Genomic DNA, 25,441 nt, shown 5'->3' on the forward strand with positions numbered 1-25,441 from the left:
TTATAAATTATTTTTTCCATAGGTAGCAAGGTAGTGACATCAGAAGACCTGTAGCCCTTTGGAAAAGATAGTAAAAAGTGATACACACACGCACATGCACACACACACACCAGATGAATATTATAAATGAGGGAACCTTTTATACAGACAAATTGTGAAAGGGTACAGTTATACATCAGCTGCTAGACTAGCAGCTGGAGGGTCACTGGGGATGTGATTTGACAGGGTTTTCATCACTATGTTTATGAAAGATGGGGACACAGGTCTCTGCCTCCCCTTGAGATGTTCATTTTCTCTTCCATATTACTTTCTAGACTCACCGACTGACTCTGATTTTTAAATTCTTCTCACTCTTCGAGGAATCAGGACATTGTATTCTAGAAGTAGTGAATTTTAAATGGCCTGTTAATGAATTTACATGATGGCTGAATGTCCCCCTCTATTGTTCCAAAATGAATAATGGGGATTTGGGAAACAATTTGAATTGTAATTTTATTCTGTCCTTTCTGTTTCATTTCTGCTTTAAAGCAAGCAAATAGTATATCACTTGACTATTATTGATACCATAAAGTAAATTAATGTAGTTTAAGACTTAATAGGATAGTCAGGCTGCTTTTGTATCTTGGAACAAGGGTTTGTTTATTTTAATGCTAGAAATTTGCAACTGCCTTTTTCTTAATCAGCCTCTCTGCCTTATTTCCCGGTGTTCCCTGCTCCCTCATGTCTCCCACTGGAATTTCCTATGTAATGAAATTAAAATTAAGAGAAAGCTATGACAGAATTCTCTTTTACAGACTCCATTCTCAATATGGTTTTCCAATCCCATCGCCCACATCTTCCTGGCATGTCCTCGGCGGTCACTCTTCTATGATGCTAGGCTAAGTCTGATTACTGATTTTATTTCTTTGACTGCTCTGTTACTATTCTTCCCATATCACAACATTGTGCTTTCTAAGGAGTTTAGGCAAACATACTTCAGATGAGCGAAATGAATGTAAAATGATTCATGATAGAGTCCTGACAACTTTAAGCTTTAGATGAATTAGTTGGTCACTTAATCCTAATAGCTTCTATAATTAATCTACTAATTAACCTTAAACACTCTTTGTCCATAAACCTCACACTTCACTAATTCTTCTGTTCATTTATTCATCCAACAAGAATTCATTGTTCTTACTATGTGTTGGGCTTCATTCCAGGTAAGGAACAAAACAAAGACCTGGCCTCTCTCGTGTGTGAGAGACAGAATAAAAACAACCACAAACCAAAAAATAATATCAGGTGCGGTAAAGAAAACTAAAGAAGGGCAGGAGGATAGAAAAGTGACAGAGGTAGTCAAGGAAGGCTCCTCAGAGGAGGTGGCATTTAAGCAGAGACCTGCATGAAGTGAGGGAGCTGCTAGACCTATACTGAGGGAAAGAGTGTTCCAGGTAGACATAACAGTAAGGGCAGAGCTCTAAGGAAAGTGTGTGATTTTAATAGAAGATTGGGTTTCAACTTCATTATCTCCATGTGACACTGGCCTCAAGGGTTAGCAATGACAGGGGAGGTGAGCATGCTCAGGAAATAGCAGAGAGCTGGGGGCAGTGAAGTGGCAGGGGCCCTAGATGGTGGAGAAATAAAATCCAAAAATTTTTCTTTACCAAAAAAGTTTAAATTTAGTTGATGGCCTAAAATTAACAACCACTTTGGTATCGCCAAAATTGTCATTTAAAAATGATATGTAATAGAGGACCAAATCCAAATAGCCAACACATATAGGGAAAGATAAAAGTTGCTCAACTTTGCTAGTCAGCAAGGAAATGAAAACAATGAGAGGGACTGATGTTTTGTTTTAGCCTGCACTTTTTCATAAGTTAAACTGTGACCAAAGAGCTATGGGATTCGCCTTGGGGTTGCCAAGGGGAGGACAAAGCACATTTTGCCATGTTCGAAACAGTAATAGGAGAAGAAATGAAACTGTTTTCTAATTGTATCTACTAAATTTAGCCCACTTCTCTCTGTTCTCCTGTTCCACCCCTGTCCCCATCATATTCAAGGAGAAAAATATGGCCAGATACCTAACAGATTGTTAACTTGAGCTACCTTGGCCAGGGAGATGCTATGGAGGAAGGTGGAAAGCTGGAGGGGGAGTGATCTGAAGGGGAAAAAAAAAAAAGACTGCAACATCAGAAAGCCTGACTGCATGTAAGCATTTTTGTATGTACATACTGTTTTCAGGGTAATTGACACTGACAAGACCTGTAAATTGTAGTGTGTGTTGGCTTTTCTTTGGAGTATGTTCAGAGCTTAATGAAAGGAATCATTAGCGACTCAGACCAGCAAAATGTAGACTAGTTGTGTTCATATTTGTGTTTGTAGGACATAAATTAGAGTTGCAAAATAAAAAATGAAGTTAGTAATTTGACTATGAATGTCCAGATACATATAAAGAGATATGTGAGTTATTTTTAAAAATTTCACCTAGATTCAGTTGTAATGAACAGTACAGAAAATAATGAGACTGCAAATCACCAGTTTTTCATCAAGCATTGGAGGCTAGCTGTATATTTTCAGTGGTTCATATACTGTATTTAACAGGTTCCTTGCTTATTAGTTATATTTTAGCAAACAGTGATTTCAGAAAATGCTTTACTTGCAAGCTACCCTAGCAGTAATTTACCTAATTTGTGCTTCCCTTCCTGGATTTGTTAATGTGTAAATCTTAATTTTGGGAATGAAGCAGATCTTAATTTGTTAATGTGTGAGCTCCTGCCTTGTTTTTTAGGATTGGTCTGTTACTGGTAGACGTAGGGAAAAGGGACAGGGAGAGGCTTCTCTTCTGACTGAGGGGAAAAGAAGAGCGGTACTATATTCTAGCATGTTTTACTGTCCTCTGCTGCTTACTCTCTTTTAATTTACTGGAAACCAAGAGGTCCTTTGTCCAGGATGATTAATCTGTGGCCTCTGCAGACTTCTAAAGCAAAGGTTTGCATCTCTCAAACTTTCTAAATTGGAATTGTTAAAAGAAAGAAAAAAGAAAAAAAAAAGACCCAGGAAAGGGCAATACAGTATTAAAAAGATTTGTTTTTTCACTGAAAAAAATTTTAACCCACATTTGAGCAGCAAATGATGCAAATTAAAACACAGATAGACATGAGTAGAATGAAAATGATTTCCGTGTTTATGTTTATCAGCAACATAGTTATTTACAAATAACCCATATGAAAATGTAAAAAAGCATATTACATCTTCACATGCCATCTGTATTAACTGAATAAAGCTTAGTGACATTATTTGCAAATCTGTAGTTAATTGTACATAGACATTTTGTGCGTTAAAAAAGAAATGTACATAATTTAAAATAAATTACATTACACAATTTACAAAGTAATATTAACAAAAACTTCTTAGACAGCTGCCTCCTTAAACAAAATATTAATAAATACTCAGGTAATTAAATTAACCAGAAAGACACATTTAGGGGATTATAATTTATAGAAAGACATTGCAAACTTAATAAAGTTATATTTACAGTGACAGATACTGATCGCTTCAAATCTCTGTGCTACAAATAGGCAGGAAGAAGTATCTGAAAGGAAATCTTAATGTTTACTTTAAAAAAAAAATAGAGTCCTGAAAAATAGCTGGGAAAAGCTCACTGAGGGTTCAAAGTAGGTAATCTAGAAACTATTGCTTAAAAAAAAATCTACAAAGTACAGTAAGACTGACACCCAATGAAATAGACTAGAGATTTTCAATCGCTGGAAACATGACTCTCACAAACTAAATGTCTTCATATAACTGCCCATTTAAAGACCTGGCTTGGTAGAAGCCCGAAAAGATAAAACTACAAAATTAACTCTATCCATTTAGCATTTGTTTTACTCATTTAATAATGTAGACATAACCATTTTTCAGTGTCCCTGCCAGATACAGAATTATCATATCACACTGCAAAACATCCTTTTTATAAAGAGTCAAGTCTGCTGGGCCCACACTCCAGTTTCAGATGCCTGAAATCCTGCTCTGCAGTCCCCACCACCTGAGGGCAGGACCAGAAGGGACAGGCAGAAGTTTCAGTTCTCACATCTCAACTAGACCCAGGAAAGATCACTGGCTGATGTGATTTCTTACCAATTTGTTCACAAACTGCTCTCCTTTCAACACCCTCAAGCTTAGAGGGGAAACAGAACAAGAAATATTTGAATTTGGTAATATTTTTAAAAATAGTGAGACCCTGGTTCATTTAGGAAGCCTGATTCTTGCAAATCTATTCAAACCTTGATTCAGCCTAAGAACAGGCTCTTCTTTCTGTAAGTTTTGAAAGGTGCAAGCCTGCCTCGCTGTCTTGTAGGGTAGCACATGGACAAAGACACAAGGGGAAGGTTGGTGGAGGGGGAGAGTACTGGGTAGGACTAAACCTAAGGTAGGAATTGACATTTTTACAAAAAAGGTCTATGTCTTATTTTTATTTTGGCATGTCTTCCACAGCTTTCCTTTCTTTTTCACTTATGTCTATGACCAGTATATTCTGTTTAAATCAGGCTGTTCACAAAGTGACACTTTGACTCCAACAGGAAAGACATGTAGGAAAGGTATTCACCTCTTTTTTTTTCTTATTAAAAATGTAGGCATGTTTAGCAGAAGGTGGTTCTGGGGGAAGCGGACAACATTAGTTATTGATAAGAGAGCGGAGTAGAGAGAGATCAGGCATTGAAAATCATCTTAAAGGAGCAAGGACACATAGGGAGTTAGAGGAGATTAAAACAAAAAACTTGAGAGGTGTTACTTGCTTCCTGTAAGAATTTTTAAATAGTGACTTTATCTTGAAATGTCCATGAACTTAAGAGGGTTCTGATTAAGCCACTATGACCTTCACCACCTGCCTGAGGGTGGAGGAGCCATATAGCCAAAGCCTGCCAGCATGGCCCAGGACATGGACATCACATAAGGAAAAATACTAACCACGCTGAACACCAAATCTAGAGTGAAGGGTGATGTGTGGGTCATTTTCACTCAAGCTTTTTTCCTTCTTTTGAATGTCTTAGATCCATATGTAAACAAAAGCCATTACTAATATTTTACAGTGCCTAGCAGAGTGTCTTACATGTGATAATTCAATAAATATTTGTCTTGTTATAGGTACTTTGTGCTTTGTTATAATTAAGAACATGATTTTATGCACTCCTTTTCAAATCAGTTTTAAGCTACACTGTCGTGTCCTCAAAAAGGCTTTGAAATAGGATGATGGTCAATTTCCTAGGTTAGATATTGATCAATGAGCAAACCACCCTCTCTCAAGAGAGACCAGTTGTGCCACTTCTATGCTGTTTAAATGGAAACAGTCCAACAAAATAGCATACTACTGTGTCAGCAGTTTTAATTTTTGTTATACCAAGCCGACTTTTATACTTACAGTAATTCTTAATCTTTGTGGGCCCACAGACCATTTTGGTAAGGCAAAAGTGTCAATAGACAAGTTACTACTATATTCCCCTCCTGATTTCTTAGAAGGAACATGAGGAATAAGGTTTTGATGAAATTCCAGTAAAGTACTTAACTCATTATTGACTCATGCCAGGAACAAAAATAAGGCCATTTTCATGTTATAAACATGAATATAGTAACCTTCATTTGTCCAAAATAGTCAGCTAGCTACATACTCCTCCTTGTACCTTTCTAACAAGAGGCCATCCAGTATTTATTTATCCTAATGATGAACTTCCAGTATGCTCCCTAGTATTAGCTCGCATGGAACCTGGTTTCCTTCCTATATGTAATGCTGTAAAAGGTAATTAAGTTATGAATAAGATCGTCTTGTATCTTCATAACATTTTACAATTTTGATTACTCCATTTAATTTTAACAATATAGGTAGGATGATACTGATCTGCTTTCTAAATTAATGACTTTTAAAGTATTGTAAGTATAGCATTAGTAGTAATACTACTTTCTTCTAGTCAACAATTTCAAGGGTATTGGGTGTTGCATGCATTTCATAAGACTTAGCGAAATTCTTCAAGTAACTGCAGTAGACTATTTCTCAACCATTTTGGACAAATGGAGTTCATTTTATTCAAAGAGATCAACTTGAGGATTATCTGGAAGACCCCTGAGTACATATATTGACAATCACAGTTTTAGGGTGACAATAGTATTTCTGTCTTCCTCTTTAATAAGACAGATGAAATGAAATTTGTTTTTATGCTTTTCCTTGTTTAAATATTTAGTTTAAGGTAAAATTCTCATTTTCCTGAAAACCTGTTTGCTTAGAAATGACATACATTGGTTAATACAGTGAATACTGAATAAGGAATTAGTGCTTACCACATTTAATGCTTATAGAGATATGTAGAAATCTGTTTATTTGAGGGATGACATTCTAATCTATTTTTTGTAATCTCTAATGCAAATACTCTAATGAACAGTAGGGGGAGTTCAAACCCTAGTATGAAGGTAAAATACCTTCTAGTCCAAACTACTTGTATAGCAACACAGCTATGTTTAAGCTAAAATAGCTTGTAATACTGTTTTTTAAAGACCTGAAAACCTAATGTCTTCCCCTCTCCCACAGGTTGTTCCAGTAAATGTTGCCTGAAAAACGGTATTGCTTTTTAATGGCACCTTTTGAATTTTCTTTTCATACGAAAGAAACCGGCTGAGTTAGATATTTTACTGTGCCATTCCCAGGGCTACATCTGTGAAAAATATAGCTACTTCCAATACAGTGATAAGTTGAATGACTTTTTCATTTTTGAAATTAAACAATGATCACAGTCTGAGGGTAAATGAATGAAAACTCAAGATGTCACAATGGAGAGTTAGCAATGGAAAAACTTCTAGACCAGGGACCAGCAAACCACAACTTGCAAATGTAGCCTGCTGACTTCTTTTAAAGGAAGTTTTATTGGAAAACAGCCATGCTCATTTTTTTTAACGTACTGTATTGTGTATTGTCTATGGCTGTGTTCTCACAATGGCAGAATAGAGAAGTTGCAACATAGACCTGGCTGAAAATATTTACTATCTGACCTTTTACAGCAAAAGTGTACCACCCTTGGTGTAGATATTTAATGAAGCCCTGGGCAAAATATTTATTCTCTTTTAAAAATTCTAGTTTTTGATATCATACATTAAAAAGACTCACTTCAAATTTTACCAGTGAGAAAGACAAAACAATGGATTTTGAAATACATTCCATCTGAAACTAAGCAAACAAATCAGGGAGAAAGAAAAATGAACAAAATTTTGATTTCCTTTCATTACAAAAATCAATACATTATTTTTTCCATCTGCTCAAAATTAAAAAGACAACCAGCTCCTTTTTTTCTTTTCTTTTCTTTTTTTAACAAAGATAACAAATATAAATATCTAGTCATAAACAGCCTTCCAAGTACAATTAAAAACCAACTAGAGGGATCCACCTTTTGGAGGGTTAATGAGTTCGGGACTTAAACACTTAAATTACCGCCATGTCATTGATTTCACAGTGGCTGCAGCGATGAGGAAGAGTATATACAGCAGATGTAATAGCTTATTCCATCCTGTCGCCATCCCAACTGAACTTTACTCTCTTCAGGACACAAGAACTTGTAAATGTCTCTGAGCACAGATGTCATCATCCCATATGAAAAGAGGCAGTTTCTATGGCAATACTGGTTAAGTGCCTATCATGCTGCACTAATATAGTGCAAAAATGTGCCTTCCATATAGCAAAAAGATGCAGGCAACCAGTTTGAAAATTAGGGAAAGTAGAAACATACTGTATTAACACAAGCAAATTAGTTTTCCAGACAATAACCACTATAAAATACTGAACTTGAGGACTCTTCTAAGGTACTAGTACATGTCCAGCATTCGTACTTTGGAGAGAGACAAGAATTAAGTCTTATAAAAGGGTCTTTGCCTCTGAAATGCAGATCAATGAAATGACCATCAACCACCAAGATGCTGAATTTATTCAATGGGTTTTCTGCTCAGTTTAGAGCTTATCATTATTCACCACTAAAATTGCTTACTAACAAGTATATAATCTGACATAATAATGTGTATCATTCAACTGAGTATACATGTTGTTAAGTTTGACTAGAGCAGTGCAGAGATCTTGGTTTAAACTCTTCATGCGAAAATTACTATGGGTTAACACTGCAGACAGAGGCTTGTATCAGGGATCCTAACTGGCCAATCCCACCACTGTATTTTAGAGATGAAAGTGAATTATCAGTTGGCAGATTTCAGAAAAGATCACATAAAACTCTCAGAATGCAGCATGTATTCAACTAAATCTCCTAGAATTCTCAGGACTGATGGTTTCTATGTAAGTGGTACTGTCTTGATAGCTCCAATGGCACTGTGATTTTCACTCTTAATGAAGATCTTTTAAGAAGTTACAATGTATTTTAATCCACACAGTTTGAATAACTTTGTGGCCTCTGGGTATCTACAGCAAAGGCAGAAAGCTGAAACTGGTTGTTGCAGGATAAGTTATGATTTACATGTCTGCATCTCCATCATAGGCTAAGGTTAAAGGTTTTAGTCGGTTGTTTTGCCTTCTTTGGGGTTTCTTTGGCTTTTTGCTGTTAAAAAAAAAGATATCATTAAAATTGGGAGGATCAGTCTTCAATTGTAATTTTTATTGTTTTAAATGAAAAAATTTGAAACTGATAAATTTCTTAATTGCCTGCACTGCCTAAATTCAACCTTAAAATTTGTTTTTCTGGTTTATGAATTGCTATTTTATGCTCTGAATAAACCTGAAACATAACCCTTCAAATATTTTATTATCCTGTGAAAGGTAAATTATTTAAATGGAATTCCTCTAGTACTAACAATGGAAATAATGTTATAGTATAATCATTTATGTTTATCCATAAAATTTTACAAATAACACAATTTAGAATTAATACATGTTTTAAAAGATAGCTGAATTAGGTACTACCATATCTTCCTCAGTAGTAATTCAATATAAAAATCTACAGTTCACCATACATATACAAAGTCATATTTGCTTATATAACCAAGGAGAACAAATCTGAGAAGATGACCTAGGGCAGCTCTGGCTCATCTTCAGAAATTAAATGGCTTAGATTCGGTAGTTTTTAGACCATCTGAGACTAAAGCCATGCTTATTTAGAAATTCAGATGAACACTAATATGGAATACTTATGTGAGACATTAGGTTGCTGTTCCTGGTTATGGCCAGTTGAAAGTGTTTCCTCTGAAATAAAGTGATCCCCTTAGATTTTGAAATATTTAAACACTCACCAAGCTAGATAGATCATGGAGACAATGAAGATGAGTAACACAAATGCCCCAGCTGCTACACCGTAAACCCAGGTCTTTAGTCTCCCATCTAAGAAGAATGGAGATTAGGCATTAATTTACATTAGTTTGGTATATGTATGACAGTCTTTAACTATGACCAATGACCACTCACATATGACCAAGTCCTTTCAAAACTCAAAATGAATTATTGCTTAGGCATAGTTAATGATTAATGCAAAGCTGCTATTATGAGTTAGAGGCTCCTTCATTAAAGATAAATTATCAATGAAAACTGAATTGAAAAGCAATAAATAATGTTTCAATTTGAGTTCAGATTTCAAAATTTTACTTAAACCCAATATATGTGTAATGCTACATAATCATTTTTCTTCCGATTTTTATCCTATCTTTACAGTGGCAATTGTGAGAAAAGAAAAAATTTTGAAAGAGTCCTACAACTTTGAGTTGATGCTGACAGGTATCTCAATGTAAACTTTGTCATTTAAATATTTTTTTCCAGATAAACTGAAAGTAAGTACATTTAACATTTTTGGAATTAATAATCCTTTATCTAGTTTATACTTAGAGTATGCTTTAAAACTGATCTGACAATATCATTTGTAAAAAATAACCAAGTTTGATTAACATAAAAGGATCGCTAAGTAACTTTTTTTTCTACCTTTTCTGTTATATGGAATCAGATAGGACAGGAACTTTTTTTTTCTTTTTTCCTTTTTTTCCAGTTTTATGACAGGAACTTTTAAAATTTGGTTTTCTTGTCTCATTCTCTTTGAACTTCTGAGTTTTATATTCTGAATAAACTTCAAACGGATGATTCTACTAATGACTTTGCCTAACTTAACTTGATCCTCACCCCAACATATTTTCTGTTGCACACATACAGCTAAACATATGATTTAAAATTAAAATTACAGATTGGCAAACTGACCCCATAGAGACTCTGGTTTATCCAATGTTTGGAAGGCATCAAAAGCAAATCAAATCAGTACTATGAATTTTCTTTTTTCTTTTTTTTTTGCCTAGAGCTAGATCCACTTAGGGGTTCATACGCTGGGAATAAACTAAGTTAATATTCTAAATAAGCTTTTTTCGCCAATTCTAAAGATTTTTAGAAATTGAGTCTCGGTTCAAAATCAAAAGAGCTGTTCTACTATTGGGTTTATTTGCTCTGAGAGAAATTCAACAAATATTTTGGGGTTTTTAATAAACCAAAAGCAAGGTCTAATTGTATGTTTTTAGAACATATACCTTTTTAATATATATCAAAATGTTTACTTTAGGAAAACTATATATATTAAATGAAAAATGACAATAATAATATTCTCTCTTTAAAAATCAGTTTTGACGTGAGGCGGTCTGCTTGGATTCTTGGTCAAGGTCAAGATTGCAAATGACCATTTGCTGGCCTGCTGTTCTGGACACTGAGAGGAAGAGTTTCCCATGCTAACACAGACAGGTCAGCTTTACAAAATTTTATCTTCAGCTCAAAACCTAACAAAGGCAGGGATGATGTGGTTAAATATGAATCACCCAAATATTGAAAATACTTAAAAAAATTCCTAATAGTGATTAACCAGTAAGGGAAAACGTTTTGACTTAATGCATTAAAAATAGAGATGTGCTAGCTATGCAAATTCCTTCTTTCCTTTCTCATGTTTCTAACAGAGTTAGGAAGTAGTTTATGCCTGGCTTTGCCTGGAGATTTCCTTTGGTCATGAACTAGTAATCCCTCTAGGGTGTGAGAAAAAGTGGCATGATCCTAGTTACCACATAGCTCTTCTAGCACATTTTTAAGCACCAGCTTAGTTCTAGGGATAAGTATATGGTTGAATCAACTGAAGAGAGAAAATGTGCAGAGTAAGGATGACATTTGATTAGCCTTTAAGCTTTTGTCTGTATGGGCTTCAAGTCCATTACTAGCTACATTATGAACTCTCTGTTTAATATGACAGGGGTCTGGTCAGTCTCCAAGTTTAGATTGTTCTATTTAGACAGGAAGGCTCCATCCCTGTCCCCGTTTATCTGGTGCTAGTATAGATTCTGAGTTTTTGAGTGTGCCAACTCTAAGGGCTGATACAAATTGGTCTGGCTGCCAAGTATCCCATGCATTACTGATCTTCCTATTTAAGGTTCAAATATTTAACACTCTGTGGTCAAATGGAAAATTCTTGAGTGTCTTTATAGTTTTATTTGTTCTAGTTCTGAATGACAATAAACTTTTGCTAATATTTTCATTGTTAGATTGCTTTGTTCAATGTAAAAATAATTATACTTCTAAATTTAGGGCTGAAATTAAAACAAATAATATCAATCCTAAAATTTTTGTCAGAAGAAAGTAGTTTCATTTCTCTGAATTTTGAGTATGAGTGCTTTTTTCATAATAGTAAAAAATTATAAGAATATATGGCAGTATCAAAGTAAATGACTATAGATGAAATAATTATCTCACATGAAAATGCTTGCTCATTTTTTTAATCCTTTGGCATTGGTTAAATATATAGCTAAAGAAGTCTACGTCAGCACTGTCTGGTCACTTCACCTGGCCCAAATGGCTGTAGAAACCAGGTCCTTCCCCGTCCTGCTGGGTTACTGGAGGGTTGGGTTGGATGTACTGCCCGACTGGTTTTCACATCTCCTTTTTTGTCCTCCACAGTGGGTATCACCACCACGGGGATAAGTGTGCATTGCTCAAGTGTACCATTGGAAGACATGACTTCAGTGTACCCTTCTTCACAACTGCATGTCCTTGTCTGCAGGAGAAGAAGACTTATACTGTACATGCAAGGTGATCTTTGTAAAGCATAGCAGACCTGACTTGAAGAGCAGGCTTTAAAGAAGTATTGTTTTGGGAATTTACTTCATGTAATTCCTGTCAAAACTACGTGAAAAAAGAACACACTTTTTGTCACTTATACAGACTTATTCTAACAGTAAAAGCAAGTGCATTCAGAATTGTTTATACTGATAAAAAGTGAGTTCCCAAAATAGAATTTTTATGCCTCAAGATATGCTTTTTGAGGAGGGGAAATAGATTGTACCAGAGGCAGTGGGGTGACAAATGATGAAGCTGGCTTGTCTACTCTAATGAATTCACACATACCTCGCTACAGTACGAGTGGGGTTGACTACACGGTGGGTTACAAGACCTGTCAGCATCAGGCTGGCGCACCACCAAGCAGCCCCCTGCAGAACAGAAAATCATATTTTGACAAGTAGCATCTCTTGCAATGATAAAATTACATCATTGTTGTAGACTTGTCTTTGAATCCCGAATCACCTTGGGAATCCCACAGACTTTTCTGAGGGCACTGACTGAAATATTTGGTTAACCTTGACCACTTTATTTAGGAACTTGAGGCCCTTCTTATTCAGAGGAGACAGCACAGTACCTGCCACACAGCAGGTGCTCAACAAGCACCTGTTGAATGGATGATTTTACAGTTGCTACTTGGAAAACACTAATTGCCTGCAAACTATTTGTCATAGTTTCTGAGACCAAGTCTAGCATTAAAAAGCAGATTTAATTTTCTTTTGAAGTTAAAACTCTTTCTTGGTTTTTCAGATAAATAGTTTTCATGTTAAGATGTCCCTTTAATTCATGTGACTACCTTGTACATGTATTTTTTATAATACATATTTCTTTTTGAGAAAATCACTAATTCAGGATTTTTGGGGGCATAGGAAAGCAAATACAGCTCTAAGTGGTCTATTTGCACTATTATTTTAACTTGACATTGCAGTTCTCTGTTGAGTCCTCTTCTTTATTCCTTCTCTTCGAGTACAGTACCAGGTGTGCTGAAGTTGTTATAATGAAGTTTCAAGATGAGAATAGATGTCATAAAGAAACAGTATTGGTGGCATGGAAAGAACTTATAGCTTCAAACCATACTTGTTCAACTTAGAATTTTAGCAAAGGAAAATTTTTCTTTTATTTATGGAAACAATGATCCTCTGGAATCTAATCAAAGGTACCTGTCGTTAATTCCTGGCCTTATCTCTCAATATTATAAACAAAATATTCACAGAAAAATTGTTATAGAAAAGCAGTTAGTCATTGCAAGGCAGTTGCAGTTACATGGCCATACTGAAGTTATCATCATTAAACATATGAAGACAAAGTAAAACATCTTGAGTTTCTTATAAGGACAACTATTCATAAAATGAAAGCAATCGATCAAGGTAGGTAATATACTTTACATGCTTGTCTATTTCTCATAAAGAATCTCATCTCTCCTAAAAAGATGGAAGAAAAATGCATATAGAGTTTATCACAAATCATGTACACAATTTTTTTTGTATAAAACAGCATTAGAAGGGAATAAACACATGGGATACTTTACTATATAGAGAAGAAATTGAAAATATGATTTCTACAGGTAAGTCTTTTAAAATCTGACTTAACTTTTGCATTGGGGAATATCCCCAATTTCAGTGTGAAGAGCTTTTAACATGAAGAAAAGGCAGAAAACTATTATTTGCATCTATATTTGAAAAAAAAAACCCAACACTGAAAACTAATAGGATTCTCCAGGGAAGCTGTAAAGTTCCCTCTGAATAAAGAAGAATGTAGACATTAATTTTCAACACCTGAGTTGAGTGGACCACCTCTATAATGCCTTCCGGTTCAGAAAGCCTATGCTTCTCTTCCCAGAGCTCTGTTTCCCCGTGTTGCCTCTGAGAGTGGTGTGCTTGGAACAGACTTTTCTTCCAGAAAATACTGTGAGAGAGCAAAGGGTTTCCTGGTAGGTGTCTTTTCTTTGTTATAGATGGGTCCACTGGGAGTTGCTATTATCAAGTGTTTCTTAACACACATTTCTCATGTAGAAAATCTTATCTTCGCAATACAATTTGACATCCTGCTCTAGCTTTCATAGGGAGGAAATGAGTAATTAGGTTTCAATAAATCCAAGTAATTTAAAATTCAATATTAAAGTTTATGCTTGCCAAAAAGCATATCGATCCCTGCTCCTGTCATCTTACTGTAGATATCACAGTTAAATTTATAAATGGACATGACTCAGAGGCACCAAAATGCATATTGCTTTTTCTCCCTGCCACAGGGTCAAAACAATGGCAGCAAGTCAGCAGGTCCCCCTGAACAGTCAACTGTCAACACTCAGACTGCTGCTACACTATGGAGATTCCCATAGATTAGATCTCTACAAATACATGTTTAAGAAGAGACATTAGATCTTTCATCCATGGGCTTGAGGCTGAGGTTCTGGTTCTGACCTTGGGTTCTTTATAGTTCACTCCATCTCTGGAGTCAATTTTCTTCCCTCTTCATAAGGGTCTTTGGGATCCCTTGCATTTACTGGACTCAGGTAAGGAAACTTTTAATAACTATAGATTAGAGTAGTTCTTTGGGATATATTTGGGTCAAAGGAAATTCAGAAAAGTTCTTCATTTGGATTTCTTCTTTCAATGTGTAATGATTTTTGAGTGGGGACAGAGTAGAGTGGCTACTCAGAAGCTCTGGACTTGCCTTTTACCAACAGGTCTTCTACATTAATTAATAAAAAACTGTAAATCATAGATTTCTAAATTTAAGCAAAATATTTGGATTTGTATAATCATATTCTCTTGGCAATATTTCTGGACTGCATATATATTGCCTTTAAGGCACAGAAACAGATATAGTCCACAAAACATTGACTTTCTTAGCATGTAAGAAGTTATTCATGTATAAGATTTCTAGGACAAATAGTCTGAGAATTATTTACTTATAATAACTTATTAGAATTAGATGGTATTTTAATTACATTATAGCAGCAATGTCTAAGATGGGTGAGGCAGAATTTAATTGAAACATGAAAAAGTAAAATAGTTTGTCATTGGTCATCAGGTACACAGCTCAGGTGTCGTGAACCCAACCATGCAGGAATACTGAAAGAATATCTTTGTTTTCTTAATTATTTTCTTTAACTAATTACACGTGTGTTACAGGAAGACTTTTAAAGAACAAAGAGAAATGGGAGGTTTACCTGTTACATTTACACCATCTGATCTTTGACACCAGACTGTTCGGGAAGAGCCCTTCCAAGCACTAGCCATCCATTTATACTCAAAACACTGTCCATCTGCAGGAACACAATAAACATTAACAGAGGCATTCTGTAGCCAGCAGAACAATCATGGAGATAGGGTATTAATAAAATATTTGTAGACAATTGAAAAGGGATAAAAAGCCCATCCTGAATGATCCAAATGTCAAATTATTATCCTGAAGTTGCCATATAAATGTTACAAAATTCCAGATACATACCTAAATTCCAACAAATTTTCTGTGTCTACTATCATACTATCTGATGTGAACCTGAATTTTGAATTTAATTTTATGTTTTACTTAAAGTATAAAATGTGCAACATATAGACAAGAACAGAGAATAACTAAAAAAAAATATTCAATTACCCATCATTCAATTTTAACAAATGTAACCATTTAGTCATATTTGCTTTAGTTTTTTTTTTTTTTTTTGCTTGTTGATGAGTAGAAAAATAACAAACCTGATGATGTTCTATTATATTCCTTCCTGATCTCCCTCCATGTTTGTCCAGCAATACCCAGTATTCTGAAGTCAATACATGCATTCCTGTGACATGTTTTTTATTCTTTTAATATAAATATAAGTATAAATATATATATATCCCATAGATGATTTATAGCATTATTTTTAGGCAGTCTTAAAATTTAAAAAGTATCATACTGATACATATGATACATACATCTTTTTGAAACTTAATCATCAAGGTTACAGATGAAATATTTCTATGTGATTTTTTTAATGCAGACAGTAAATTCAACTGCTACATAGAATTCCATGGCACTAACCTACTACAATTTATTTAGCTATTTCCTCTATGGGTGGACTTTTAGGTTGTTTCCAGTTTATGCTATTATAACAGTGCCTCAGTGGTCAGCCTTGTGCAAGCCTCCTTGTGCTTCTGTAAGGTAAATATTTAGAAGGGAAATTCCTGGGTATCCCTGTGGGGATAGCTGAAACTTTACTAAATACAGCTAACTTTTTTCTTTGAAAGGTGACAGTTTATATACCCACCAGCAATGAATAAGAGTTACTATTACTCTAAACCCTCACAAACATGTATTCATTCCAGATTTAAATTTCTTGACAGTGTTGTGGGTGTGGAAAGCTATCTTGTCATTTTAACTTGCAGTTGATTACCAAAGCTATTAAACAGTAAGAAAAATGTTTTGGGGCATTTAGATTTCTTCTTGTGAATGGCTTATGTATATCTTTTGGCTCCCCCCCACCCCCACCCCTTTTTTTCTACTGAAATCTATGCCTTTTCCTATTGGGTTGTGGGAATTTTTTATTTTAGAATAACAATTCCCAAATGACGGTCCAGGGACTTTGACATTCTTTCAGAGTACGTGTGTGAGGATTTTCCCCTTTAACTTACACACCTGGGTAAGTAAGCCTGAATTTTCTTCATATACAGAAGCTCAACTAAGATGGCAACAGACTGCAGAAGCAGAGAAGAGAAGCCAGCTGTCTTCCGTTAAGCCAAAGATTTGAAAAAGTGTAAAACTAGACCATGCCTGTCATTAAAGTTTTCTTTTGTTTTGGAAAATGGTTACTCTTCAGGCAATATTTATGGTAACATACAATTGATAAGGATTATTTTAAATAAATTATCAAATATTTAAAGACATTAGTTATCCTTTTTTAATATGAAAAAAATTTGACATGCGTAACCCATAGAGAGAAGCAGTTTGGGGTACTGAACAATTTTACAAGTATGAAATTGTCTTGGAACACTGAAAAGTTTTAGGATAGCTGTTCTAGACACGAATTCCTTAAAACTGACTTCACAAATATCTTTTCTAAGTCTGTGGCTCATCTGGTAACCTTGTTTATGATCTATTTTACTGTGTAGAAGACTTAAATTTTGACTTAAAAGCACTTTTGTTTTTCATTTTTGTTTTTGATTTTGGTGTTGTAGTGGGGAGATGTTCCTCATCTCGATCTCTTTTTTTTTTATACCCAACTTTGTTTTCTTAAGATTTCACAATAAATGGGAGTTGTCTGTTGCTTTAAATTTTAGTAAAACTCATAATTAAAGCCATTTAGGTTTAGTGTCTGTGCATGCGTGAGAATATTTGATAGACTTGTGTTTTTGATAGTTACAGAACCTATGGTTTAGCTTCTCTATTACTCTTGATAAGTAACATTCTAAATTGTCGTTTTTACATTTATAAGCAAAATTTATTCATAGAAACATATTTTTAAACACTCAGTAGTAGTAATTTTGTCCCTTTTTCTTCATTGATTTTGCCACGAGCTGGCCTATTTTGTTAGGTCAAAAAACTAGCTGTTGGTTTTATTGGTTATCTCATTTGTTTTCTATCTCATTGAATCTGTATTTATCAGTACTGCTTACACTCTATTTCAACTCAATTTTTTAAAAAAAGAAAAGGGAAAGTCTAGCTCACATTAGACTTTTCTCTGTCCTATATAAGAATGTAAGGCTTCAAATTCCCTTCTAAGTACTTCTGTGCTGCATCCTGCGTAACATTTGATACGTAATACTCTAGAAATGTAGCTTTCAGTTTTTACTTCTGTGTGTGGGGGAGGGGGAGAATTTCTTTGCAGTTGTTATTGATTCCTAATTTTACTTCACTGTCATTTTGAGGGCAAACAATTCTTTCCTTTTTTGGGAATTATTTCATTTATTGCAACCCCGAACCTGTCTCTCCTTTAACTGCCCTGTCCCAGGAATATGAAATATTTTATCTGGTTGGTAAATTTGGGAAGATTTAACTAATAAGGTGGATAATTCTATAATTCTTGGCTTAAGTCATCTAGCTCAACTGGCTCTCATTCTAAGCATTGTTCTCCAACATTCTAAGCTTTCTTCAACTTTTTAGTAATAGAGGTGTTATTTTGACTATTTGCTAATATATGTCATACCCCTTAATGGCTTCAGAACACAAGCAGGAATGAGAGGGGTTTTTGTGGAGCAAGACATTCTCCACTAAATAACAATTCTTTTGTTTTCATTTAGACTTCTGTGTTCTCAAACTGGAACATTTTAATGCTCTGTGGTTCTTGTAAATGTCATGTATTGCTTATATTGGGTGCATGGCTCTGTGTGTATGTACATATATACACAGAGACATACAAACATACACTTTTTATATATGCTGTATGTCAAATTCATGCTAATCCTTACCAATACTTTGATTTATCAATTTGTGAGAATACAGTAAAATATCTCATTTTGCTGTTGCTTTGTGATTTTTCTTTAATTCTGTCTTTTGATTTAAGTAAATTGGGGATATTCTTAGATCCACACATCATCAGGATTGTTACAGGTGTACAAATAACGTGCTCCTAATGATCTCAGTCTTCTTTAGCTCATAAAACTTGGAAATATTTTTATAGTATTTCATTTATGAAGGGTGGCAAGAGTTTTATTCTCTAAATCTTTAGAATCCAGAATCAAACCCTTAACTCAATTCTCAACTTTAAGTGAGATCTTCACAAATTTGCTTATTTAACAGAAAATTTTGTATCTTTTACTTATCAACACAAAACTAAAATAAACAGATTTTATGAATGGCAGCACTCACCATCACATGATTTTGTTTCTAACATCTGCTCTGGGCACAAATGTTGATTCTCTAGTTCTTGTATAATCACTGCTCTGGAACGGACCTGTATTCCACCAAAACCTAGGTCCTCACCATTTACACAGGTCAGCTGACACAGGCTCCAGGAAGACCAGTCCTTCAAATAACAGTCACCTGCAAAACACAGGTTTGTAGTTTATACCCATACCCATAAAGAGTAGCCAGCCAGATAATCATTTTATGTTTAACCCAACTAAGCAATGTTTTTAGGTATGCCAGTCATACATGATATTTGTAAGATTTATATAAGTATTTAATATTTGCAAGTTTGTATGTGGTTTTCTAAGTTTGTGTTAATAGTGCTGTTTTCTGACTGGATGTTACTGGGTATAGGCTATGTGTTGCTTAAGGATATCAAATGTCAACTATGGTTTGAAGGAGCTTGTCCATCATGATTTCCTTTCTCTTAAGTGATAACATTTGACTAAAACTGCCCTCTTGTCATTATCATCATAAAGGGGTTTATTAAGTACTTGATACTACTAAAAGAAAATTTAAGTATACATAAGACTTGTCCTCTAGGTGTTCCAAATTTCAAAGAGCTTGAAGTCCAACGCTGAGAAAGCTGGTATTTATGCTTGGTTCCTGTTTCTTTCCAAAGCTGTGGAGGTGAGGCAGCCAACCAAGCAGCTGCGGTGAGTGGCAATGATGTACACAGTTTCCTCTGATCTACATCTTCAGTCAACTTCCCCCCCCCTTTTTTCTATTATTTACTGAAGAATAATATACACGCAAAATGATGACACATAATATGATGACACGTAAATGCACAGATAGCAGAATTTTCACAATCTGATTAAATACCTATGTAACCAACCTCCAAATCAAGCAACAGAGCATTCTCAGAAGCCCTCCTTATGTTATACATGGAATAGAACTATATGTATCTTTTTAATGTCTGGTTTCTTTCACTCATGTATGTTTGTGAGAACCATCATCTAATTATGTTGCTCTAATTTGCTCATTTTTGCTGCTGTGCTTTACTATATAAACATACCACTATTTATGTATCAATTCTACTATTGATGGGCATATGGAGAGTTGTAAATTTTTCCTTTTATGAATACTGCTGTTGTGAACACTTTAGTATGAGTCTTTTGGTGAACTAATATATGCATTTCTTTTGGGTATATAACTGGAAATTAGTTACAGTTATATAGGAATTGTTGGGCCATTCATAGTATATCATGTGTTCCTCTTCAATCATTTTCAGAACAGGAAGATTTAATGAAATACACCTTTTTCATATACTCATTCAATCTTCAGGACTGACTGCTTGGTGATACTGTTCAGAGGATACATTTTGATAAACACAAATCCATAAGGGATTCTTATCACTTTAATTATTCCAGCCATATCACATGAATAATTTATATTGCCTTATACTATGCTGAAGATGTCTAATATTAGCACAAAGTTGCCTGGAGATCTGATTAATGAAAAAACTTCTTGTGCCAGGATTTAGAAATCCTGGAAAGATATGAATGATTGACTAAGAGATACATGTATAATACTAAAGTGGAGTGATTTTTGTAGACCTTTATTATAGTGTCATTATTACTCTGTCTAATGTCATCCTAAAATGAAGAAAATTATAGTAAATTTTGGAAGTGCTAAGGAAAAAGAAACTAGTAAGAATTTTGAAGTAGTCAAAAAAAGTTTTAGAAATATTTATATTCCCTAGGAATTGCTACTTTTGGGTTACTCAGTTTTTAATTATGCAGGAGAAACTATTAAAAATAAAAGAGAAACTCCTGTCAATATGAATGTAGTATAACTTCACCTGACTGACTGCAAACTATATGGAAGTAAAATACACCTTTTCACTAATAGGCTTTATCTCTGTGCTTATATCACTTGACATAGTGTATTCTGACACAAAACTCAAATCTTTTAATGGTAGTCTGTGAAGTATATAATTATCACTCCAAAATTAATCCATGTCAAACTTCAAAGATTTAATAACAGCAAATGAAATGTGAGGCACTGACTTGTACTGAATATATTTTTATATTTTAACCATATAAACTGTTGTAATAATAAAACTATACTCTGCCTGCCAACAATATGACAATTAAATGTCTGAAATGCATTTCCTACTTCGGTATTCTACTCTTTAAAGCTTATGAGCTCACATGTTGCTAGCTTTCAAAACCCATCAGTGGAGAAAACTAGCAAGAGAGGAATGGAAATGAATAGATTGTAATTTACAAGAGAATAGCAGCCTCCTCCTGGATTTGTAATTGCTTTAATTAAAATGGTGAATTGCCCTGTTCATGCTACTATGGGATCTTATAATTTTTCTTCACATCGTTTACCACAGATTTCTTTTTCTTTAAATTTTTATTTTACCTTGGAGTATACCTGATTCACAATGATGTGTAAGTTACAGGTATACAGCAAAGTGATTCAGCTGTACCTATACAAGTATCCATTCTTTTTCAAATTTTTTACGTATTTAGGTTATTACAGAATATTGAGCCAAGTTTGCTGTGCTATACATTAGATCCTTGTTTGTTATCTATAGTAGTATGTACATGTCAATCCCAAACTCCCAATCTATCCCCTCTGCTTTCCCTTGGTAACCATAAGTTCATTCTCTAAGTCTGTGTTTGTTTTGTAAATAAGTTTATTTGTATCATTTTATTAGATTCTGCATGTAAGTGATATCATATGATATTTGTCTTTGACTTACCTCATTTAGTAGGATAATCTCTAGGTCCATCCATGTTGCCGAAAATGGCATTATTTCGTTCTTTTTAATTCCATCGTATATATGTACCACATCTTCTTTATCCATTCCTCTGTCGATTGACATTTAGGTTGCTTCCATGTCTTCGCTATTGCAAATAGTGCTGCAATGAACATTGGGGTGCATGTATCCTTTCGAACTATGGTTTTCTCCTTTTATATATGCAGGAGTGGGGTTGCTGGATAATATGGTAGCTCAATTCTTAGTTTTTTAAGGAACCTCCATACTGTTCTCCATAGTGGTTGTACCAAATTGCAATCCCACCAACAGGAGTGTAGCAGGGTTTCCTTTTCTCCACACCCTCTCTAGCATTTACTCTTTATAGATTTTTTGATGATGGCCATTCTGACCAGTGTGAGGTAATATCTTATGGTAGTTTTGATTTGCATTTCTTTAATACTTAACAATGTTGAGCATCTTTTTATGTGCCTCCTGGCCATCTGTATATCTTCTTTGGAGAAATGTCTATTAAGGTCTTCCACCCTTTTGATTTGGTTGGTTGTTTTTGTTTGTTTTTTTATTGAGCTGCATGAACTGTTTGTAAATTTTGGGGATTACTCCCTTGTCAGTCTCATTGTTTGCAAATATATTCTACCATTCTGTGGGTTTTCTTTTTGTTTTGCTGATGGCTTCCTTTGCTGTGCAAAAGCTTTTGAGTTTAATCAGGTCCCATTTGTGTATTTTTGTTTTTATTTTCATTATACTAGGAGACGGGTCAAAAGAGATTTTGCTGTAATTTATGTTAAAGAGTGTTCTGCCTATGTTTTCCTCCAAGAGTTTTATAGTATCCAGTCTGTAGGTCATTTAGGTCTTTAATTCATTTTGAGTTTATTTTTGTATATGGTGTTAGGAAGTGTTCTAATTTCATTCATTTACATGCAGCTGTCCAGTTTTCCTAGCACCACTGATTGAAGAGACTGTCTTTTCTACATTGTATATTCTTGCCTCCTTTGTCATAAATTAGGTGACCATAGGTGCATGTGTTTATCTCGGGGCTTTCTATCTTGTTCCATTGATCTATATTTCTGTTTTTGTGCCAGTACCATACTGTTTAGATAACTGTGGCTTGGTAGTATAGTCTGAAGTCAGGGAGCTGGATTCCTCCAGCTCCATTTTTTTCTCAAAATTTCTTTGGTGATTCGTGGTCTTTTGTGTTTCCAACAAATTGTAAAACTTTTTATTCTAATTCTGTGAAAAATGCCATTGGTAATTTGATCAGGATTGCATTGAATCTGTAGATTGCTTTGGGTAGTATAGTCATTTTCACAATGTTAATTCTTCCAATCCAAGAACATGGTATAACTCTCCATCTATTTGTGTCATCTTTGATTTCTTTTATAAGTATCTTATACTTTTCTGAGTACAAGTCTTTTGCCTCCTTAGGTAGGTTTATTCCTTAGGTATTTTATTCTCTTGATGTGATGGTACATGGGATTGTTTCCTTAATTTCTCTTTCTGATATCTCATTGTTAGTGTACAGGAATACAAGAGACTTCTGTTTATTCATTTTGTATCCTGCAACTTTACCAAACTCATTGATGAGCTTTAGTAGTTTTGTGGTAGCATCTTTAGGATTTTCTATGTAGTATCATGTCATGTGCAAATAGTGACAGTTTGACTTCTTTTCCAATTTGTATTCCTTTTATTTCTTTTTCTTCTCTGATTGCCATGGCTAGGACTTCCCAAATTACGTTAAATAATAGTGGCGAGAGTGGATATCCTTGTTCCTGATGTTAGAGGAAATGCTGTCAGTTTTTCACCATTGAGAATGATATTTGTTGTGGGTTTATCATAGATGGCCTTTATCCTGTTAAGGTAGGTTCCCTCTATGCCCACTTTTGGGAGAGCTTTTTTTTAATCATAAATCACTGTTGATTTTGTCAAAAACTTTTTCTGCATCTATTGAGATGATCATATGGTTTTTATTCTGCAATTTGTTAATGTGGTGTATCACATTGATTGATTTGCATGTATTGAAGAATCCTTGCATCCCTGGGATAAATCCTACTTGATCCTGGTATATGATCCTTTTAATGTGTTGTTGGATTCAGTTTGCTAGTATTTTGTTGAGGTTTTTTGTGTCTATGTTCATCAATGATATTGGTCTGTAATTTTCTTTTTTTGTGGTATCTTTGTCTGGTTTTGGTATCAGGGTGATGGTGGTCTTGTAGAGTGAGTTTGGGAGTGTTCCTTCCTCTGCAATTTTTGGGAAGAGTTTTAGAAGGTTAGGTGTTAACTCTTCTCTAAATGTTTGATAGAATTCACCTGTGAAGCCATCTGGCCCTGGACTTTTGTTTGTTGGCAGTTTTTTCATCACAGTTTAAATTTCAGTAGTTGTGACTGGTCTTTTCATTTTTTTCTGTTTCTTCCTGGTTCAGTATTGCAAGGTTGTACCTTTCTAAGAATTTGTCCATTTCTTGCAGGTCGTCCATTTTATTGGCATACAGTTGTTTGTAGTAGTCTCTTATGATCCTTTATATTTCTGTGCTGTCCATTGTAACCTCTCCTTTTTAATTTCTAATTCTATCAACTTGAGCCCCACCCCCCACCATTTTTTTTGGTGAGTCTGGCTAAAGCTTTATCAATTTTGTTTATCTTCTTAAAGAACCAGCTTTTAGTTTCATTGATCATTGCTATTGTTTTCTTTGTCTCTATTTCCTTTATTTATGCTCTGATCTTTATGATTTCTTTCATTCCACTAACTTTGGGTTTTGTTTGTTCTTCTTTCTCTAGTTGCTTTAGGTGTAAGGTTAAGTTGTTCATTTGAGATTTTTCTTGTTTCCTGAGGTAAGATTGTATTGCTATAAACCTGCATCTTAGAAATGTGTTTGCTGCATCCCATAGATTTAAGATCATCATGTTTTTGTTGCCTATTTGTCTCTAGGTATTTTTTGATTTCCTCTTGTATTTCTTCAGTGATACATTGGTTGCTTAGTAACATATTGTTTAGCCTCCACGTGTTTGTGTTTTTTACAGTTTTTTTTTCCTGTATTTTATTTCTAATCTCATAGCATTGTGGTCAGAAAAGATGCTTGGTATGATTTCAATTTTGTTAAATTTACCAAGGCTTGATGTGTGACTCAGCAGGTTATCAATCCTGGAGAATGTTCTGTGTGAACTTGAGAAGAATGTGTATTTTGCTGCTTTCAGATAGACTTAATTGCTATTTATAGGACATTCTATCTGGTCTAATGTGTCTTTTAAAGCTTGTGTTTCCTTATTGATTTTCTGTCTGGATGATCTACCCATTGGTGTAAGTGGGGTGTTAAAGTCCCCCACTATTATTGTGGTACTGTCGATTTCCCCTTTTATGGATGTTAGAATTTGCCTTATATATTGAGGTGCTCCTATGTAGGGTGCATATATATTATCAATTGTTATATCTTCTTCCTGAATTGATCCCTTGATCATGTAGTGTCCTTCCTTGTTTCTTGTAACAGTTTTTACTTTAAAGTCTATTTTGTCTGAGTATTTCTACTCCAGCTTTCTTTTGATTTCCATTTGCATGGGATATCTTTTTCCATTCCCTCACTTTCAATCTGTATGTGTTCATAGGTCTGAAGTGGGTTGGATTAAATGCTCTGACCAAAAGACAGACTGACTAAATGGATACAAAAACAAGACCATATATATGCTGTCTATAGGAGACCCACTTCAGATATATGGACTGCTTTATTGAAACCTCATGGGAAATGCAAACCATAAAACTACAATAGATACACACACAAAAAAAGAAAAAGCAACCCAAACACAACACTAAAGATGGT

General features: G+C 34.6%; 1 protein-coding gene across 1 annotated transcript in view; it reads right to left on the minus strand.

The window, feature by feature from the left end:
* Positions 1 to 3,167: 3,167 nt before the first annotated feature.
* THSD7A (thrombospondin type 1 domain containing 7A) overlaps positions 3,168 to 25,441 on the minus strand; it is a 423,961-nt gene continuing 401,687 nt past the window's right edge. The window contains exons 23-28 of the mRNA XM_057732183.1: positions 18,863 to 19,036; positions 15,252 to 15,347; positions 12,368 to 12,450; positions 11,807 to 12,017; positions 9,247 to 9,334; positions 3,168 to 8,558 (exon numbers count right to left, since the gene is read on the minus strand). Of these exons, the coding sequence (XP_057588166.1) occupies positions 8,474 to 8,558; positions 9,247 to 9,334; positions 11,807 to 12,017; positions 12,368 to 12,450; positions 15,252 to 15,347; positions 18,863 to 19,036 (737 nt within the window). The 3' untranslated portion in view covers positions 3,168 to 8,473. The remainder of the gene's footprint in view (positions 8,559 to 9,246; positions 9,335 to 11,806; positions 12,018 to 12,367; positions 12,451 to 15,251; positions 15,348 to 18,862; positions 19,037 to 25,441) is intronic.

This window comes from Hippopotamus amphibius, chromosome 4, assembly GCF_030028045.1.
Source record: "Hippopotamus amphibius kiboko isolate mHipAmp2 chromosome 4, mHipAmp2.hap2, whole genome shotgun sequence".
Taxonomy (NCBI): Eukaryota; Metazoa; Chordata; class Mammalia; order Artiodactyla; family Hippopotamidae; genus Hippopotamus; species Hippopotamus amphibius.